The 19,828-nt window shown below is 36.8% G+C and overlaps 1 protein-coding gene and 1 long non-coding RNA gene across 6 annotated transcripts in view; one reads left to right on the forward strand and one right to left on the reverse strand.

The window, feature by feature from the left end:
• The window catches only part of LOC140686715 (uncharacterized), a 63,432-nt gene that overhangs the window by 7,325 nt on the left and 36,279 nt on the right, over positions 1 to 19,828 (forward strand). Inside the window, exons 2-3 of the long non-coding RNA XR_012060531.1 lie at positions 3,904 to 4,010; positions 7,292 to 7,350. This is a non-coding gene — a long non-coding RNA (uncharacterized lncRNA). The remainder of the gene's footprint in view (positions 1 to 3,903; positions 4,011 to 7,291; positions 7,351 to 19,828) is intronic.
• LOC102535025 (UDP-glucuronosyltransferase 2B31-like) lies at positions 3,872 to 17,919 on the reverse strand. 5 transcript variants are annotated; one of them, XM_072940909.1, is made up of 7 exons: positions 17,609 to 17,916; positions 17,196 to 17,257; positions 16,445 to 16,593; positions 9,445 to 9,576; positions 7,431 to 7,518; positions 6,125 to 6,344; positions 3,872 to 4,151 (listed from the first exon to the last, which is right to left on the reverse strand). In XM_072940909.1, exons 1-7 carry the CDS (start codon positions 17,914 to 17,916, stop codon positions 3,872 to 3,874), a joined length of 1,239 nt encoding a protein of 412 aa, XP_072797010.1. The 5 variants fall into 5 exon arrangements, with proteins under 5 accessions (XP_072797010.1, XP_072797013.1, XP_072797004.1 ...); XM_072940912.1 differs by having other exon boundaries at positions 17,196 to 17,919; XM_072940903.1 differs by lacking the exon at positions 17,196 to 17,257 and having other exon boundaries at positions 17,448 to 17,916.

The raw sequence follows: 19,828 nt of genomic DNA on the forward strand, positions 1-19,828 counted from the left end.
ACAAAGAAGCAATACATTTGTGAAGAGTTGACAAGATAAAGGGGTTTGGGCTTGAGGTACTGTCTGGTCAGGACACTCAAGGTGACTTTTCTCTTGCTCTCTGTACATTCCCTGCTCAGGCAGCGCCTGCTTCACCTACACCCTACTCACCTGTCTGACCTGCCTACATACTTGGGCCAGACCCCAGCTAATGATTGGTCTAACTCAAGCCACCCTGATAGCTTATCAAAGAGGTGATGAGGGGTGTGCCCCTCTGTTGATTTTCCTGGTAACCAATGAGCGAACCTTTGTAACTGGTAACCTTCTCCTGCCCCCCTGAGCAAAGACTGTGTCCGTGTCCTGCTCTCTGTCTGCTGCACACAGTGGGGTGTCACTCCAGGACCTTGCTTCCAACATGTTAAGATCCCCCTATCCATTGAGCCATTGATATCTCTGTCGCCAACTCCGAGCTCTTTCTTCAGTCTTGAAGTTGGGCAAATACAGGCCTTGCAGGCCTGCATAATGCAGCCCAACAGATTGCAAATTCGTGAAGTAACAAAGTTTGTTTATAAGCCTTCTCAGCCCAGAGTTCCCTCTCTCTGTTGATAAGGATGGCTTCTTCTCTCCTGGTATAGGGAGGGCAGCTGCACATGGGAGTTTGATATCCTGCTCTTAGGGCAATAATGGAGGCTCAGAATATCCTTGCACCAGCTGTTTGTTAAGTAACTTTAATAAAAAGTCATATGTCAAAGTGGTATATTTTGGAGTGGCACATTATATATGCCTTCAGGAGTAACAGAATGGATGACCCTAACCAAGACTGAGCTAGCTATTACGTAAGGCAAGAGTCCAGCCTGCTAGTATGTCTATTCCATTATACATTTGGAGATCAGGAAAGTGGCCAACCGCGGGGCTGCCGACCCAGAGGAGCCTACTCTTAAGTTCCCCTTTGTCAGCTCTGTCTGTCTCCACTTTCACAAACTTCATTTTAAAAGAAAGCCATGCCTCTTATTCACCTGAATTTTACCATGATGCAGTAAGGATGCAAAAACGTAAGGGATGCTAACAAATGAGACGTTTGAAATAGTGTCTGCTTTACCAGTTGTCAGTTTATTGAGTCTCAGCTCCAAATTCGGCTTTGCGATACAGACATATCTTGTTTCACTGTGCTTTGCTTTATTGCGCTTTACAGGTATTGTGTTTTTTGACAAATTGAGGGTTTGTATGTAGTTAGCTACTTCACTTCTGTGAATTTGCTGTTCGTATCCTTCACTTATTTTCATGTTGGACTTGTTTGTTTTCATTGGAGATTTGTAGTAGTTCTCACTGTGCAATGACTACCAATCCTTTTTTAGTTACTATGTTGCAGGATAGATTAGAGAAAAATGATTTAAGACTATATGCATGATTTAACAATATTATCTATATGGCACCATATTAGTTCTATTTTTCTTTAAAAATGTGTCAGTTATGTACAGGGTTTGTATGGAAACTTCTGTGGTAAATTTTTCCTGTAATTGCCCAAGCATCCATAGTTTAATTTGTTTTAAAATAAATTATGTCTTAGGCTGGAGAATATTTGTCATATGATTTCAGTGTTTTTTTTTCTTTAACTTTATTTGTGTATTTATTTTACAATAGATTTTTAAAATTGAAGTACAGTTGATGTACAATGTTATGTTACAGGTATATAATATAGTGGTTCACAACTTTTAAAAGTTGTATTCTAGTTATTATAAAATATTGGCTATATTCCCCATGTTGTACAATACATCCTTATAGCTTATTTTATACCTGATAGTTTGTACCTCTTAATCCTTCACCTCTGTCTTTTCCCACCCCCTACCCTCTCCCCACTGGTAACCACTGGTTCCTTCTCTACATCTGTGAGTCTGTTTCTTTTCTGTTCTATTCACTAGTTTGTTGTATTTTTTTAGATTCCACATGTATGTGGTATCTTACAGTATTTGTTTTTCTCTGTCTGACTTATTTCACTTAGTATAATGCCCTCCAAGCTCATCCATGCTGGACACCAGAAGCTAATACAACATTTTAAATCAACTGTACTTCAGTTAAAAAAGCAAACAACTCATTTAAAATATGGGCAGAAGAATTGAACAGACATTTTTCCAAAAGAGGAAATGCAGATGGCCAACAGGAGCATGAAACATCACCAATATCAGGGAAATGCAAATCACAATCACAGTGAGACACCATCTTACATCTGTCAGAATGGCCACCGTCAAAAAGCACACAAATAACAAATATTGGCAAGGATGTGGAGAAAAGAGAATCCCTGTCCACTGTGGGTGGAAATGTAAAGTGGTGCAGCCACCATGGAAAACAATATGGAGGTTTCTCAAAAACCCAAAACAGAACCACCATATGGCCCAGCAATTCCACTTCTGGGCATAGACCTGAGAAAAATGAAAACATTAATTCAAAAAGATGCCTACTCCTCACTATAAACAGCAGTATTTTTTATAATTGCCAAGACATGGAAGCATCCTAAGTGCACATCAATAGATGAATGGATAAAGAAGATGTAGCATATATACACAATGGAATACAATTTATTGGGTGGTGGTTTTGACCAATAAGACAAGTATGCATTTCATCACCTGGACCACTTTGATATAAAGTCCTTTCAGGACACGCAGTTTTCAGGAGTGCCTTCAGATTGCTTTCATTTGATTTACCAGTTTTCCATAAAATATATGTAATTTCTGTATCCTGCTCATTGTTCCTGATTATGTCAGTCATGGTGGGCCTAGGTTTAAAGAAAATGATGTCTGTATTATTTTTTTGTCATGATGACGTATTGAATGTTTATGGGAAGGATGGGAAAATAGGCTAATGAGGAAAGAGATTAAAGATTGACACACATGATCTAAAATGTGGTACCATAGAATAAAAACCATTATTTCAGTGTGTGTTCAATGAACACATTAAATTTCATACCATATCTGCAAGTAGGTAAGTGATGCTGTGTCTTGTTTTGTAAGTATATATACAGATATAGATATAAATAGCACATATAGATATATTCAGGTATATTTGGAGAGAATGAAAATTCAGTAAGTCCCTTTAGAGTACAAGTTAAATATTTTCTTACAGTAGAGAAGTTAAATCTTATTACCAAAGGCTGAGTGAATATGGGAGTAAAAGAGATCAGGTGAATATTTTTAAAGTTAGGGAGAAAAAGAAAACTCAGTCATATATCAAGGCTTTTCACAAATAGCTCAGTTTTATAATAGGAAGCAGGTAGCAGTTGCTGTATTCCTAATTCCACAGACATTTTACTGGGACATGACTTAACCTGCATAAACGTAAATGACTTGCCATGGCTTTAGGTAAGAAGTGATTCTGAGGCTGGATGCACAGTAAAAACCAAGAAGTGTTAGTGGTCTCACAAATGAAATGGAAGGGTGAATCATTTACACAATTCTAATTATTGAACAGTTTCTGTAGTAATAAAACTACAAAATTCTGCACCAAAAGAATGTGAAAATCTTATAAGTATTTGCAAAATAAAATGGATACTGTGAGTAGGTTTGTTTTTGTTCTTGTGTCTATGCGTACCATGGGAAATAAAGTTGCACTTAATGATTTGCTTTCAGTGTAACTTTTGAATTAAAATAATCAATTTCAATATGTACCCTTATAGTTTTATTTGTATTTAATATCTCAGCAGCTTTTCTCTTGGCATGACGTATTTCTAACTCTGAAGCAGGACGAAAATCCCTTGAAAGCAAATTTTGGTCTTTGATGCTAAATTGTGAAAAGTCCTTTTGTCCCAGGAGGACAGGAACCTCATCATAACTCCTTCTTGCTGGAATTAACTGGAAGAGGTCCATGTATGGGGTGTTCCTGCTTCAGGCCTCAGATAGAGCTACTCCCTTTTTTCCTTCTTTCCTGCTATAGGAAACTTCTGGCAGCAAAAGAGACAACATTTTGTGATGACAAAGAGAGCAGCTGCCACACAGGCCAGCAGGAACCCAATCACATCCAGAGAGTGGTACTGGTACCAGGTGAGGTCGTGGGCGGCTGGCCGCAGGTGCTTGGCTCCTTTGTGGCGCATGACAAACTCGATCCAGAAGACTGCTCGGTCCAGGGGCTTCATAGGTTGATCGTGTTGAATGGTTGATAACCTCATAGCGTTCTGTTTGTAGCTGAAGGAAAAGCAAATAGACATCAATTTTTACAATAAACTAAGAAAGATACATGTGTGGAATTTTCATGCATATGGTAAAAATGAGTGCCACATCAAGTGGAAGAAAAATAGATTATTTTTCTCGGAGATGATTATAGAGATCTTAGCTTATGTGCTAGAATTTGTTGAATGCATAGAATTTCAAGCTATGGAGAAGAGAGAAAATAGAATAGGACAGGTATTTGTAGCCAAAAGAATGGAATGAATTACGTCCTGACGTGAATAAAAAAGAACAACAGAAAAGATGTACATGATTTGACTGTTCAAAGTTTGTACTGTCTAGTAAGGAATTGTTAATAGACCTGTTGGACAAGTTTTAAAATACTATCATAATCCAGAGATAGGAGGAAAATCCATGTTGAGATTCAGAGACATGTCCAGCTGCGGCTGGTGAGCAGTTGGTATTGAGCATGAACTGGTATTTATCTTCTATTAGTGAAGTGGTTGTTAAAAGTTGGAAGTGATTGCCTTGTTTTGAATCTCACTCTGACATTTGCCTTGATGCCTGCTTTATTATTCTTCTTTCCTCAGTTTTTCACTGATAAATAGGATGGATAGGAATGGTATCTGATCTGATTATTTGGAGGAATAATATATCGATTCTTAAATATTCCTGGCATACAGTAGACTCTTAATAAACGTTTGCTAGTATTGGTGGTGTTTTTCTTGTGAGTGATTTTAGAATCTGGCGAGTGCTCAACATTTCACTTTCTGGCATTGCAGTTGCATTTGTTTCTAGTGTTGAAATGACTATGGACTAACAGACAAGGAGGAAGGGAGGAATAAAGAGATATGGCTCACAAACTCTAAATCACAAAGTGCTGTAGCATGGCACTGAAACAATAACAAGGAGGTAAAATCTCTTCGTGTTCTGTATAAAGCACAGGAGAAGCCTTGGGTTTTTCAGAGGAGACACGTATGTGACATTTTTGTAATGCAATAGGGAAACACTACTATGAAGAAGGTACTTAATATGTGCAAAGGACTTAATACAATGTGTAGCATGTAGCAAACATTCTGTATATATAGCTAATAAATTATCTTCATTTTTGACACCAGCTTTACATTATTAAAAATTGAAAGTGGTGTAAGTATTCCACAGGGTTGCAATTTTACATTAAACAGTTACTACAAATTTTGGCTGTATTCCCATTGTTGCTCATAACATATTTGAGCGCATATTGCATCCAAAGTTTGTATCTCCTACAATCCGCCACCCTTATGTTTCCCCTCCCACTTCACTGGTGTTGTATAGCTTTTTTTCTGCATCTGAAAGTCTGCTAATATTTTGATCCCATCCCTGATAAATGGAAACAACTAAATCTTTCTAATTTACCCAATAGTGACTACTTAGATACTACTTATGAATGTAGGTATATTCTTAGTTCTTTTGGTTTTACTTGTTTTTGTGTATTTATAAGACATATGTTGGTATATTTCTGTTTCAAAGAGATAATATTTGGTTTCCGAATCATTTGAGGATTTACATGAATTTTGGTAATATTATTACTATTATTATCATAACTATTGTATGTATTTTCTCCCTTTTGTTTCATAATGACTTTATAAAGAAAACATTTTGAGAATGTGTTGGTAATAATAGCAATGGGAGAATAACGCAAAGGGAGAAAATATTTACATATAAATCCTCTTAATCCCTATGTTACCATTTCAGTGACTCTTCTCATTCTGATGATTAGCTCTTTCAAAATTTCTCCATTTTCCTTAAACTTCTGAAGAAGCATTCCACTAAAACTACTGAAAACAAACTTTATGTGACACTCCCAGTAGGCTATTGTAGACTATTCAAAGCCCTGTGCAACTCTAACTCTGCATTGTGTTTATGTGAAGATACATTGCTACCTCCCTGGCCTCCCTATTAGAACTTCTCTAGACAGAGTATGTAGTAGAAAAATATACATGTATACTCACGAAGGATTATTAATGACTTGCTTCAGTGCATTGAGCAAATCTGTTGTTGACATTTTATTGAAGTCCAGCCTGACAGCTGCCCCCTTGGCCATCAGGTGAGCGATGTTATCAGGTTGATCAGCAAACAGAGGAATGCCCACCATAGGGATCCCGTGGTAGATGGCCTCATAAATGCCGTTGGTTCCACCATGAGTTATAAAAGCTTTGGTTTTTGGATGACCTAGGATTGAGTGAATTTCAGTAAAATGGTTAATTATAGTTAGAAATAAAATGAGAACTGGCCATTACAAGGCAGTGAAAGAAGCAGTGTCCTTTCGATAACAGATGATTGTACACATGAAACTGCCTTTCAACTGCTTTCAGAACTCAGATGAGGAAGCCACTCAGTCTGCTGGAGAGGGAAGTGAAGCCTTCATGAAAGGAGTGCTGTGTGAGTTGAATTCACAAATGTACTCCAGATTGTCAGGTGAACAAATGGAAAGAACATTCTGGGTAAAAGAAACCACATGAGCTAAAAATGGGTGAGGGTATGTCAAAAATATAGTCTCTTAAGGAAATAGACATTTAGTCTGATAGGAAGGGTGTCAGGCAACAGGAAAGATCATGGTCGCGACACAGACCAGAGGAAGGAAAAGCTACATTTTATCATGAAATGTGTTATGACTTCATGAAAACAATTCTGAAGTATTTTCCTATAGAACTTGGGGAGTCACTGGTAATAAAAAGGATCTGCTGTATTTCAGGGGCATTTAAAATTCCCGTAAGATGGGAAAAGATAGATGTAAGGAGAGAATACAGGCAAAGCAATAATCCAGGAATTTCTTGATAATTTTACTGTGAGAAGTAATTACAAGCAAAATAAAGATTCTGTCCATAAGAGATGTGACTCTTTAATAAAAAGCCAACTGTTACATAGACAAGAAACTTATTATTACTAGGGGTAAAGTGGGTGGAAAAGGGTAAGTTGGGAATTGGAAATTTGCACCTCTTGGAGAGTGATTGAAATGTTGGCCATCTTGATTGTGGTGGATGTTTTATTGGTGTATACCTCTATCAAAATTCATCAAATTGTACATCCGAAAAACGTGTAGTTTACTGTACAGGAATCGTACCATAATAATGGTGTTAAAAAAAGCCAACCGTTTTATTTTATTTGTTTTCCTCCAGGGTAAGAGAGAACAATGAAGATTCACAGTGTTCTTTTTGCATGCTTGAATAAGTTCTGGGTAAGTTGGTTTCCTGTCCCAGTGCTGTCACTCCCTCAGCTGTTACTCTTGTTTCCAACATTTGTACTCCCAAGTCTTACCAAGAAGGTCGTTCTGGGGGATCCACTTGTACAGCCGAGTATTGGGTCCTAAGGTATCTGGTTTCTTGCCATCGTATCTCCAAAGAACCTGTTAGGGTGAAGTAAATTGCTCATTCATGAGTTCAAAGTTATAGCACGTTAGAATTCTACAGAGATGAAAAGACACCCAGTTAAATGCCTTCCGTATGACAGGTCAGGAAATGAGGACTGGAAATCCTAAGTAGAGATGACTAGTAATGCACTGACATCAATAGGAATACCCACGTTCTGTGTACTTATTTTTATGTTCAATCAGGTATGGAATGAACCATGACATTTCACGCGTGATGTCATTGACAGACTTCTCAATGACAAATTCAAGTATTTGGGAGATTGTTAGGTATTCTTGATTCTAGTGAATTAAAACAGTGGGCAATTACTAATAATCTTCACATTTGTTTTGATTTATTTTATATACTAGCACTCATTTTCAATTTTGGTATCCACTGGTTTGTTTCTTTTTCACTCATAAAATGGAGTTTACTTGTATCCAGTCATTAATATAACTTTTTTTTATCAGAGTTTTACATCTTTTGATTTAGTAAAAGGAAAATGCCTGCAGTTGGTCACTTAAGAGAAATATTTCTGCTTATTTATAATTTATTAATGATAAGATAATTAACGCTGGTTAGGAGGTATAACTTCTTTTAGATTACAAATTGTTAAGCACCTCTTCCAAAAAAAAAGACAATTATTATTTTTTGACATAAATCCAGATTATTGCCACTATTAGTAGCTTTGAAAATTTTTAAGTTTAGAAAAGAGGAGCATGTTGATAATTTACAAGTAACAATAAGGCTGTTGAAAAAGCTCCAAAATAGGGATACTAAAATTTATTCAACTGACCCCGAACACTTCAACAGTGAAGCACAATGCATTGACAGCAGTGGTTAATGTGGTTTTTATACTCAATACCAAAATAAGATACCTATTTTGGACTTCCAAGCAATTCTCATAAGCTGGATTATAATTTAACTGGTGTTTCATTTCTGTTTGCTATGTGAATGAAATGACTAAGTTCTCAACAAAAAATTAGCATAGGTGTTTGTGAGAAGACCACAATATCGGATAGTAAAGTAAAAAGTAGTTCGTAAATAACAAAGGATCCCAGGTGTATTTTATTTACTAGAGAATAAGTTACTATATAATATGGAGAAGGAGGCAGCAGAATCTTTTCCATGCCAGTCTTCCTTATGTTTGACTCTTGCCCTTCTCCCTCCTCAGTCAGGAGGAGTAACCTGATAGGCTGGAAGCAGAGTTCATTAAGGTCCACCTTATAATGCATAGGATCCATCTTAAGGGCAAGCCCCCATCTCCATCCTTTCTCTTTCATCTTCCTGCTTTAGGCTTTGGCAGGGCTCATTCACCCAGGGCAGGCTGATGTTTGTCTTTGTCTAAATCATGGTGGCTGGATGGGTGTCTGGAGGCAGCTTGGGGAGCCCTGACCAACCTTTCTCTGAATAACACCCTGAAAAGCACACTGAATGGGTCTGTTGCAAAATTTAGAGGAAGTGATGGGGCCCAGGATTACCTGGCAAGCACAAACTGCATGGCATATTTCTGACTTTGATCACTATTGTTCAACATTACTGTGCTAGTACAATTTCTGTTAAAATTTAACTCCTGAGAACTTCTGTATGTGTACTATGTCCTCAGGAATCCTTCAAAGAAAAGGAACAATGACAAGGCAGAATTTGGTGATTTTTCTACCTGCCCACATACCATTATAATATCAGATTTCACACTGCATCTCTTAAATACATTTATTTGATTACAATGTGAATCCAAAAATCATTGTCAAAGATACTCTCTGTATTATTGTAGGACCTGCTATGTATATTTTGATTTTTAAATACTTGAGATACATTGGAGCTATCATAATAATTTACCTTTCTTACAGAATATGTAATCCAACTTTTTACAGAATTTAATGGTCTCATTGTATAGTTGTCCACTATTATGCTGCTTTATCTACCTTTTGTGGAATCTGGGCAAGGGCTGATGCAATCACATTGGCTCTTTCTTCTGTTATGTTAGTGACAATTGACCCCAAAGTAAACACCACGATACCATCTTCTCCTGAGCTCTGGACAAACTCTTCCATTTCCTGTCAAAAAAGAATATTCTCCATTACAAATGAGCAACAGTGTAGCAAACATTATTGAAAGATTACTACAAACAGCTGAAGAGAAAAAATCTGTTATAGTCAGGAATTATTATGGTAGTAGCTTTTTGAAAAAAAAAAAGGTAAAATATACACAAGATGCAGTTTACCATCTTAGTCATTCCTAAGTCTGTAGTTCAGAAATGTTAAGTATATTTGCATTGCAGAACCAATCTGCAGAACTTTTTCATCTTGTAAAACTGGAAGTCTGTGCCCATTAAAAACTCCATTTTCCTCTTTGATCCCAGCCCCTGGGAATCATCATTCTACTCTGTGTTTCTACAAATTTGATTAGTCTAGATACCTCATATACATTGAGTTGTATAGTACTTGTCTTTTTATGACTGACTTATGCCCTTATCCTGAAGTTCATCCATGTTGTGTCATGTGTCAGAATCTCCTTTTAACGACTAAGTAATAACCCAGTGTTTGTGTATTCCGTATTTTGTTGTTTGTGTTTTCTGTTCATGTACACCTGAGTTGCTTCGGTTCCTTGTCTCTTGTGAATAGTGCTTTCAAGATTATGGTGAACAAATAGCTATTTGGGATTCTAGGTTCAATTCTTTTGGATACACAGCCAGAAGAGAAATAGCTGGACCATATGGTGACTCTATTTTATATTTTTTGAGGAAATTCCTCAAAAGTTTTAAATAATGGCTTTTTAAAAATGGACCTCAGGGATGAAGGAGATGTGTGATTTGAGGTCAGTGTCTTCTATTACATGTACTTGTGCAAATGTGTGTGGGTGTGTGTATAAGCAAAAATGAGATAGAGGCAGTACACAGTAGTGAGGAGGACACACTGGTTAACAGTGTTAGACTCTTCATCAGTCATGTTATTAAGTACTAACATAGATCCTTGGAAGGAGGTCACACAGCAGGATCTTAACTCACCTTTAATTCTTTCTTATTATAGTTATCCTAAATCATTTGTTTATTCCAGGCACTTTCTAGGGAATTATTTTAGAGTAGTCATTAGTATTTCATTTCCCTGACTATAATCACTAAGAAAAAGTTAGGATTTGAATGACTTTATCCTTCTCACAGATCTGTAATCCTCAAACCTTAACTTAAAGTTACTCAGAAGTTCCCCAGATCTGTCTCTAAATTATTAGTCACTGACATTGAGGAGTCTGGTGTTATAGTTTAGAGTTTCTGTGAAAGAGCCCCGTGTGTCCTATTAATAACCAAGAGATATGCTTGTGTAGTTGCATTTCTGAGTGACCATACTGCTGGGTTTGTTTCCATAGGACACCCTCTGCTCTGAAATCATGTTGTATATTTGTTGTCACAGTAGAATGTACTATGTGTAAGTGGCTGTGAGGGACCCTCATCATCACCTCCCTAAATCCCCCAGGGAGCACCTGCCCCACAGTGGGAGAGGTACACCAGGCTTTCTGTAGCAGAGATCTGGTCACCTGTGAGTAGTTCATGTCAAACTAAATGAGGCTCCTGGTGAAGCTGTATTTGATTGGAATTCTTTCAGAATTATTTTGTCTTGTACTCCTTGACCCTAATTTAAAAAATTTTACTTTCTGCACTAGAATAATTCCACATTGTTCAATATTCTGTAAAACAAAAAAAATGTAGAGGAGCAAAATTTTCCTGATTATCTGATGAAACCTATACTCCTCTTTTTGAAATGCCTTTCTTCTTTTTTACATTCATTATTCTTTTCTTTCTGGAAAATTCTGACCCCATCCTTCCATTTAAAATGTATAGTTTATGATCATGATTAGTGTCATAAAACTTTTTTTATAGAAGTATAGTCAGTTTACAATGCTGTGTTAATTTCTGGTGTACAGCATTGGTATTAATTTATATATATATGTAATATATATACACACATATATACACACACACATTCCTTTTTATATTCTTTTTCATTATAGATTATTACCAGATATTGACTATAGTTCCCTGTGCTAAAGAATAGAAGCCTATTTTAAAGTTGTTTTCAAAACTGTTTTTAATAGGAACAAGAAAATAGGCAATTTTTTACAAACTTTAACTTTGTGGACTATACCGTGTAGATCATTCTTCAAAAGTATAATTTCATCCTGATGATCAGTTTTGCTATTAATGTCTCTGAACTTCCTTATGACTCTCATGGTGCATCTAGGTAATGTGTGTATTTCCAGTGACCTGTCCCAGCATTTAAGGTTACCTGTGTTCTTTGTTTTTCCCTCATTGGCTTGCTCCCCAAAGCTGCCTCATCTCTCCTATAGGAGATGCATCCCTATCATATTATTGTAATACATCCTCTATTTAAAAGTTAATCACTGTTGTGGACTGGTTATTCTCATTGTCTGACATCTGTATGAAAATAATATAAGCTCATGACATTAAAGTATTAAAAATATGAAAAATTATTAAATTGAAATAAGATATATTCTACCCTCTGTCTAGGGATATCCTTACTTTAAAATTTGTAAAATATTTTTTAATGATGAAATATGTTAGAGGTATAACATTATTTCAGTTGTATAACTTACTGATTTGATACACTTACAGATTGTAATAGGATTGCCATCTTGGTGGTAGGTTGCACCTCTGTCATGTCAGATGATTATGATTTTTCTTTTGTGGTTGGAATAATTAAGGTCTAGTCTATTAGCAAGTTTGATGATTAGAATATATTGTTGTCTATACTCACTATCCTTTACCTTAAATCTCTAGGGCTAATTTACTATGAGATGCAAGTTCATACCCTTAAATAACATCTCTCCTTTTCTCCCACCCTCTAGCCCTTGGTAATCACCATACTGCTTTCAGTTTATATGATTGCCTTTTTTAGATTTCACACAGAAGAAGTATAATACAGACTTTTTCTTTCTCTGCGTGTTCAAAAAGAGAAACTGATGACAACCTTTAGCTAGACTAAGGAAGGAAGAAAACTCAAATAGATGAAATTCGAAATGAAAGAGAAGACATTACAACTGAGACTCCAGAAATTCACTGGATCATAAGAGATTTCTATAAAGAATTCTATGGCAAGAAAATACATAACCAAGAAGAATGGCTACATTTGTAGAAACAAGAAATCAATAATGACTGAATCAGAGAGAATTACAAAATCTGAACAGTCAAAATGAGTTAAGATATTGAATCAGTAATTACAAAACTCTGAACACAGAAAACCCCAGCACCAGATCACTTCACTGATAAATTCTATCAAACATTTAAAGAATATTTAATGCCAGTCCTTGAAAAACTTTTCCAGAAAAAACTTACAGGCGGGAGAGAACACTTCAAAATTCATTCTTCAAAGCCAGTATATGGAGATACCAAGTAGATAAGGACATTACAAGTAAAGGAAGGTATACGCCAATATCGAGAATGAATATAGATTAAAAAATTCTCAACACAATGTCTGCTAGCTAAGTTCTAGAACACATTAATAGTAATATATACCATGACCCAGTGTAATTTACCTGTAAGATGCAAGGAAGTTTCAACATGCTGAAATCAATAAATGAAATACATTGCATTAACAGAATGAAAGATAAAATAAGTTGATCATCTCAATAGCTGTAGGAAGAGAATTTGACAAGATACAAAGTCCCTTTAAGATAAAAAACCTGACCATGTTGGGTATATAGAAGGAATATTTTTCAACAAAATAAAGGCCACATATGACAAACCCAAATCTAACATTGTAGTGAACAGTGAAAATTTGAAATGTTTTTCTCTAAGATCAGGAAAAGGCAAGGGTTCCCACTCTCACACTTCCAGTCAACATAGTCCGAAAACTCCCAGCTTACAGCATCCAGGTAAGATAAAGAAATTAAAGACATCCAAATGAGAAAGGAAGAAGTAAAATTTTCATTTTTTTGCAGATGATTTTTTTTGTATGGAAAATCCCAAAGAGTCAACGAAAAGCTTTAACTAATGAACAAATTCTGTAAAGTTGCAGGATATAACATAAATTCAACATACAGAAGTCAGTTGCTTTTCTGTTAATAATGAAATATATGAAAAATTATTTCATTCAACATAGCATCAAAAACAATAAAATAACTGGAAATAATTTTAGCCAATGAAGTGAAAAATCTGTTCAGTAATAATTACAAGATTTTGTTGAAAGAAGTGAAGAAAACACACACAAAAAGGAAAGTCATACAGTGTTCATGGATCAGAAGAATTAATATTGCTACAATATCCACACTACCCAAAGCCAAAGGCCTCACACCTACCAATATCAAAGTATTACTACAAAGTTGTAGTATTTAACAGTATGGTACTGCCCTAAAAATAGAGAAATAGATTGACAAATGAAAAAGAATACAGAGTCCCAAATTAAATGCCTGCATATATAGTCAACTAATATTCAACAAGGGTGAGAACACCACCCATTGGGGAAATGGTAGTCTCTTCTTTTCTTCTAAGAAAACTGGATAAGTACATGGAAAAAAAAATGATGAGACCCCTATTTTAGACCTCTCAAAAAATTAAATCAGAATGGATCAAAGACTTAAATATAAGATCAGGTATCATAATGTTCCTCAGTAATTTTCTGAGAACCTCATAATTAATGGAAAAGTTAGTAGTTTGAAGGAATAATTAACGGAAAAGTTAGTAGTTTGAAAGTTAGTAGTTTGCAGACATCCTCTTGGATTCAACTCTTGTTTTGCAAGTTAATAACAACACCTACTATTACTAATATCATTGTATTACTATTCATCTCTCTATTTGTCCTTCTTTGGTCCTTACTTTCTCTCCTACTAACACTGTGACTTGCTTGAAAGGAGAATGGGGATATCTTTAAAAAATGGAGTTAGATATAATTTTCACTAATTTTATTTCAGCCTTTGGATGCTGTGACAGTTTACCACTGAATACCAAAACAGTTTGTAAACAAATGAGATACTGTGCATGACAGTTGAAAAAGAAATGTTTCTTTTTCACCAATAAGGAGTAATCAAAAAAGGATCTCCTAAGAGATCACAAAATAGTTTGCTAAAGATTGCTTGCTTCTTATTTATATCTTGAATCAATTTAAAACAGCATGTCACTTTAAAACAGATTAGCTTCTTGCTTTCGTTCATAAGGAATAGTATCTTATAAACTGAAGAGAATTTTTTAATTTGAAACTATGGGTAGTTTTTGTATTTAAGTGGTAGACATTATTTGGTCATTACTGTTTGTGTGCAGAATTAATGGGCTTATATACGCAGTGTACATTTTCTGTCTGCTCATTCTGTCAGCAGCTACAATGTTGAGACCCGTGTTCCTTAAGGGAGCTGTGCTGAGGTTTTCTGTAGGCTTAGTTTAGGCAGAAAACACCTGTTGTAATAGACTAATTTATATCTTCTGTGCTATAAGATGTAAAACTCCAGGATTTTAGAGGAATGGTTTAAACGCTGTTGTGGAAGCAAGGAAATGTTGGATTTGGTGCAGAAATTGTAGGGGCATACATTTGTATTTTTGAGGAATGGTCCCTCGTGAAGAGCCTCAACCCTTATAAAAAGTTTTTAGCTTGTCATCTTGCTCATCTGATTGTCCAAAACATTAAAAAATTCTCAACATTTAAGATTTTTAAGTTAAGTGTATTAAATTATATTTTATTTAAATTCAGTTTTTAATAAATTTAGTATATGCTGTTATTAACTTCAATTTTTTGATTAAAAATCTTTTAAAATTTATTTTTAATGCACTCCATGGGCTATCTACTCTCTAGGACTTTGATAGAGCATATAATCTTGATGTGTTGGAAAATCAGTTCCTATTCAATTATGATTTAGATCCAGGTGGCTGGCCCATGTTGGATTATTGATAGTGTAATAGTAACAAAATAACAATAAAGACAATAGTTAATATTTCTTCTGGATCGGTGAATATATGCGAGACGTTTTGGATGTTTCACGTGTACTAACAACTTTTTTCCCCACTACAACTGTATGAGATTCATGCTGTTAATATGAGTCAGTATGATCATGTCTCTGTGAACGTTGTAGTCTAGTTTTCCATCATTGTTGCCTGTATCTCTCAGCAAACCTGTGAAATGGTCTCCCTTTCGACACTTACCCCTTCATAATCCAACCCAGTGACTATATCCTGTGTTTTTCTTTAAATGTGATTGTACCTCTCCCTTTCTTAACACTCTTAATTTTTTCCCGAATGCCCCTATTAGATGCTTCACACTCCTTAGAATGTCTTCTCCAGCTTAATTCTCCAGCACCATCTGTCTCTTTACTCAGCCTCTTCCTGTTCAGACTAAACTTGGACTTCTTGGGAACTGTCACTAACTACTCTCCCTGGCTGTCTTTTGTATCTTCCTCCACCCCTGACCTACCCCTTCTGCTTATTCCTGCATATCTTCAGATCTGATCTTAATTATCAAAGAATCAGAGATACTGTCTATGAATTCTGTGAATGTTTCCTTAGCATTGTGGTCTTGCCTTAATATAACACTCTTCACACAGTGTTTACAACTTGCCTGTATTCTGTCTTTCCAGTAGACTGTCAGGTGGCAGAAACTGTGTCTATATCATTTCTCTGCATATGAGCACTCACTACTGGTACAGACGACTCCCTTTATAATTATTTTTATGACTGATGCTTTATTATGTGTTGAATAATGAAGGCTGTAATTTAAAATAATATAAGTCCTCCAGGTGTCCCAATTTATTCTGTAATGATAATAAATTTCACATACTTGTGCTAGTATAGAAATACGAGTTTCTAATTGACAAGTCATTTTATCCGGCTTCCCAATTTCTCTGCTGTGTTAACCATTGTAAATAAAGAATGCATAAGTATTCCCCTGAAAATGCAAAGTAAGGAAAACAAAATAAATAGGAACATGTTACCATAGGCAAAGGTTTAGCAGGTCTGCAGTGGAGGCCTCCTACAAATTCAAAATTTGGTAGCAGTGGGTGAGGGAATTCAAAATCCCAAAAGGTTCGAATGAGCCACATGTCAGCTTTCCCAACTGTCTCCAATAATGTAGTGGGTCTTCCTGAAAGGAAAAAACAAAGACAAAAAGAACAAACGTTAAGCCAAATGAGAATATTGCCATGTGCATATATTAAGCAATATGTGAAATGGAGCTTGGAATGATGTAGTCAAAGATGTCTGAAAGTGGCTGTATTTTGATAAAGCAAATATATTTTTTTGTGACTATACTATACTATACTATAATGTGGAAACTGAGCTACACAAGTAGAAACAATTTCTAAATGCCACCTAGTTACCTATGCTACAAATATGTGCATAGCTCTTAAGTCTACATTTTTTTTAAGAAGACATTTTAGGAGGTGTCTAGTCACCTTTTTAAAGTTAAAAAAAAGTTTAGTAAGATGAATACTTAGTTTTTTGGAGATGTCTTAGGTGCTTCAATTTATGGTTTATGACTCCTGGAGTGTCCTGCGCTAGTAATAGGCCTACCCCATGAATTAATTTTTCCATAATTATTATGAAATTGATGAAACATTTTATACTTTCATTTTATCATTTCACTTATAAAACCCAAATTTCTGTGATGTTTTATTTATATGATTTCATCTTCAAAGTCATTGGAAAAGTTAGGAATTTATGCCACCAACTGAAAACATGACTTACCTAGTACTTCACTGTAAAACTGATTCCACTTCTTCTCATTAAATGTCTGGAACCAAAAGTCAAAATAAAGTACGTACATCATATTTTTCACCCTCTCCATGAATGTCATTTGATCACCTAATTCTGACATGATAACCGGTACGTAGGATGGTGGGAGTGGAAGTTTTCCACCATACTTCTCCAGCGAAAAGCCTGGAGAGAAGCGGAGACTATACACTAACGGGATTTGAAGGATCTCAGCCAGCAGCTCACCACAGGGCCCAATGGCATCTGCAAGAACGATGTCAAACCTTGATTCATGTAGTTTTGTCATAAGTTTCTTGTTCGAAACAAGATCTTTACAGCCTGTGATAAGAATATCAGAATATTCCCAAAATACACTTTGCACTGTTGAAAAGTAAGTCCAAGATGACTCTTTTGCAAAATTAATCCATTTATCAAGCAAATGCTTGAAAATATACTTAAAATCATCTTTAGTTAAAAGTGTTGGAAAAATCTCAAATTTAATAGCGGATTGTGTATTGGGATCAATAAAAATTGAAGCTGAAGATATCAGGACAGTCACCTCATGACCCCTCGTGACAAGTTCATCCAGAATTGTCTTCATATTAATCCAATGACTGTATTCCACTGGCCACACCAGCACCTTCCTGCAACTCCCAGAGCTAAAGTAGCAGTTCAGCTGCAGCAGCAGCAGAAGTGAGAGCCATTTCATGGACATCTTGTTCACATGCAAAACTTGAAAATTTCTCTATCCTTTTGCTATTGCTCATGCTTATATCCAAGGAGAAATCAATCAAGAAGTTAAAGTATAACTCCCACACCATAAGTAAACACATTTAATGAGTAGTCAGCAGCCATGGAAATCAAGTGAAAGGGCAAAGTGTAGAAAAATCCACGATTATACAGTTTGTTTTATATTATATTGCCAGTGTTATCACCCCTGTAAATGTCGATGACTGTACACCTGTGAATCAATTGTATTATGTAAGTAATAAGACTAATGTAAAGCGATAGGAAGTGAGGGGCTCTCGTGTCTGCAGTCTCCTTGACACAGAGTTAGAGATACGGTGACATCAGCACGATGGAGGATTAGGAGGCCCCAGCACTTTAAGACCCGCAAAAACAACAAAAATGATAAATGAATAACTACAAACCGGTGTAAGTTACTTTGGGAAATGTCTGGACTACAATGAAGAAGCAGCAGAATCCCTGCAGAGTACAAAACTGAGGATGGCCATGTAGAAAAGCAGAGGAAAGACTTTAGCTACCTCGCCTCATCCCCTGGTTCAGAGCAGCCTGTCACAGCAGAGATGCCCTGGAGGCATTTCACCCCCTGGGGAAAAAGAGACCAGGAGGACCCCAGCAAGCCTCTCCACCCGAGGTGTTTGTGGCCTTTGACACCGAGGACTTCCAATATCTTCACCAACACGGATTCCAGCTGACAGAGCTGCCCAGAGTCCCTGCTTCTGCGTCTTTCCTGAGGCTGGAAATGTCGCTGTGGTGTGAGCTGACCCTTGGGGCCCCATCCCTCCTGTAACCTGCTCTCCCTGATGGAGTTGCCACCTGGCCTTGCCATCTGTGTGACTGGAGCTGCTGCTGTGCGCCGAGCCCCAGGTTCCGAGTCAGGGCTGCGTCCTGCCATAAATGTGGCCCTGCTGCTACTGCTTCGGACCTCACCCTGGATTCCTACTTGTGGCTCTGCCTGGCCACTCCCTAGGCTGAGCTGCTGCTGCTGTACACACCTTCCATGAGCCCTGAGTCAGGGCTTTAAGCTCTCATTGCTGGGGCCGCAGGGCTGCGCTCTGCTCCTCACCCTGGGTCTTCAGCCAGCGCTGTGCCCCACCGTTACCAGGGCCACACCGCTGCTGCTCTGCACCCCACCCCCTGGGTCCTGACAGGGGGCTTTAACAGGCCATCTCTGAGAACAGGTGCTGCTGCTCTGTGACGCCCCCTGGGGCCAGAATTGGAACTTTGACCCAGTATATCTCTGGGCTCTACTGCTATAGGACCGTGCCCTCCTGGGCCTCAGCCACTGCTGCAATCCCCCTCCCCAAATGTATTAACTCTGTGTCTTATGCCTACAGTACAACTGTATGCATGGTTTACCTGCTTGCTTTTTCTATTTATTGATAGAAGAAAGGAAAAGAAATGTGCACTTAATACTGTCTTGTATAATTACTTAATTGTCTTCACCCGTGCTCTGGTTTATCCTGGTGAGTAGAACTGCCGTCTGTGTTTACTTTCTTGAGCACGAAGATCTTCCTTCAGTTTTTCCTGTAAGGCAGATTTCCCACCAATGAATGGTATTTTGGTGGAGTGTGGGACAGAGGAATATCTGTATTTTGCTCTCTTTTTTGAAAGCAGTTTTGCTTGATATAGAATTTTTGGTTGATAGGTTTGTAGCACTTTGACTATGTCATCCCAGTCATAGAGCTTCCATTGTTTCTGATGTTTTAAAAGCAGTATCTTATTAGAGTTTGATTGTATGGATGAATATTCTCTTAGTGCTTCGAGATTTTCTGTCTTTAGTGTTTGAGATTTCACTAGTGTCTGTGTGTGCCTGTGCTCTTTGTCTCTTACTTGGAATTGATTGAACGATTGGGATGTGTAGATCAATTTATTTCCCCGTA

Source organism: Vicugna pacos, chromosome 2 (genome assembly GCF_048564905.1).
Source record: "Vicugna pacos chromosome 2, VicPac4, whole genome shotgun sequence".
In the NCBI taxonomy this organism is placed as follows: Eukaryota; Metazoa; Chordata; class Mammalia; order Artiodactyla; family Camelidae; genus Vicugna; species Vicugna pacos.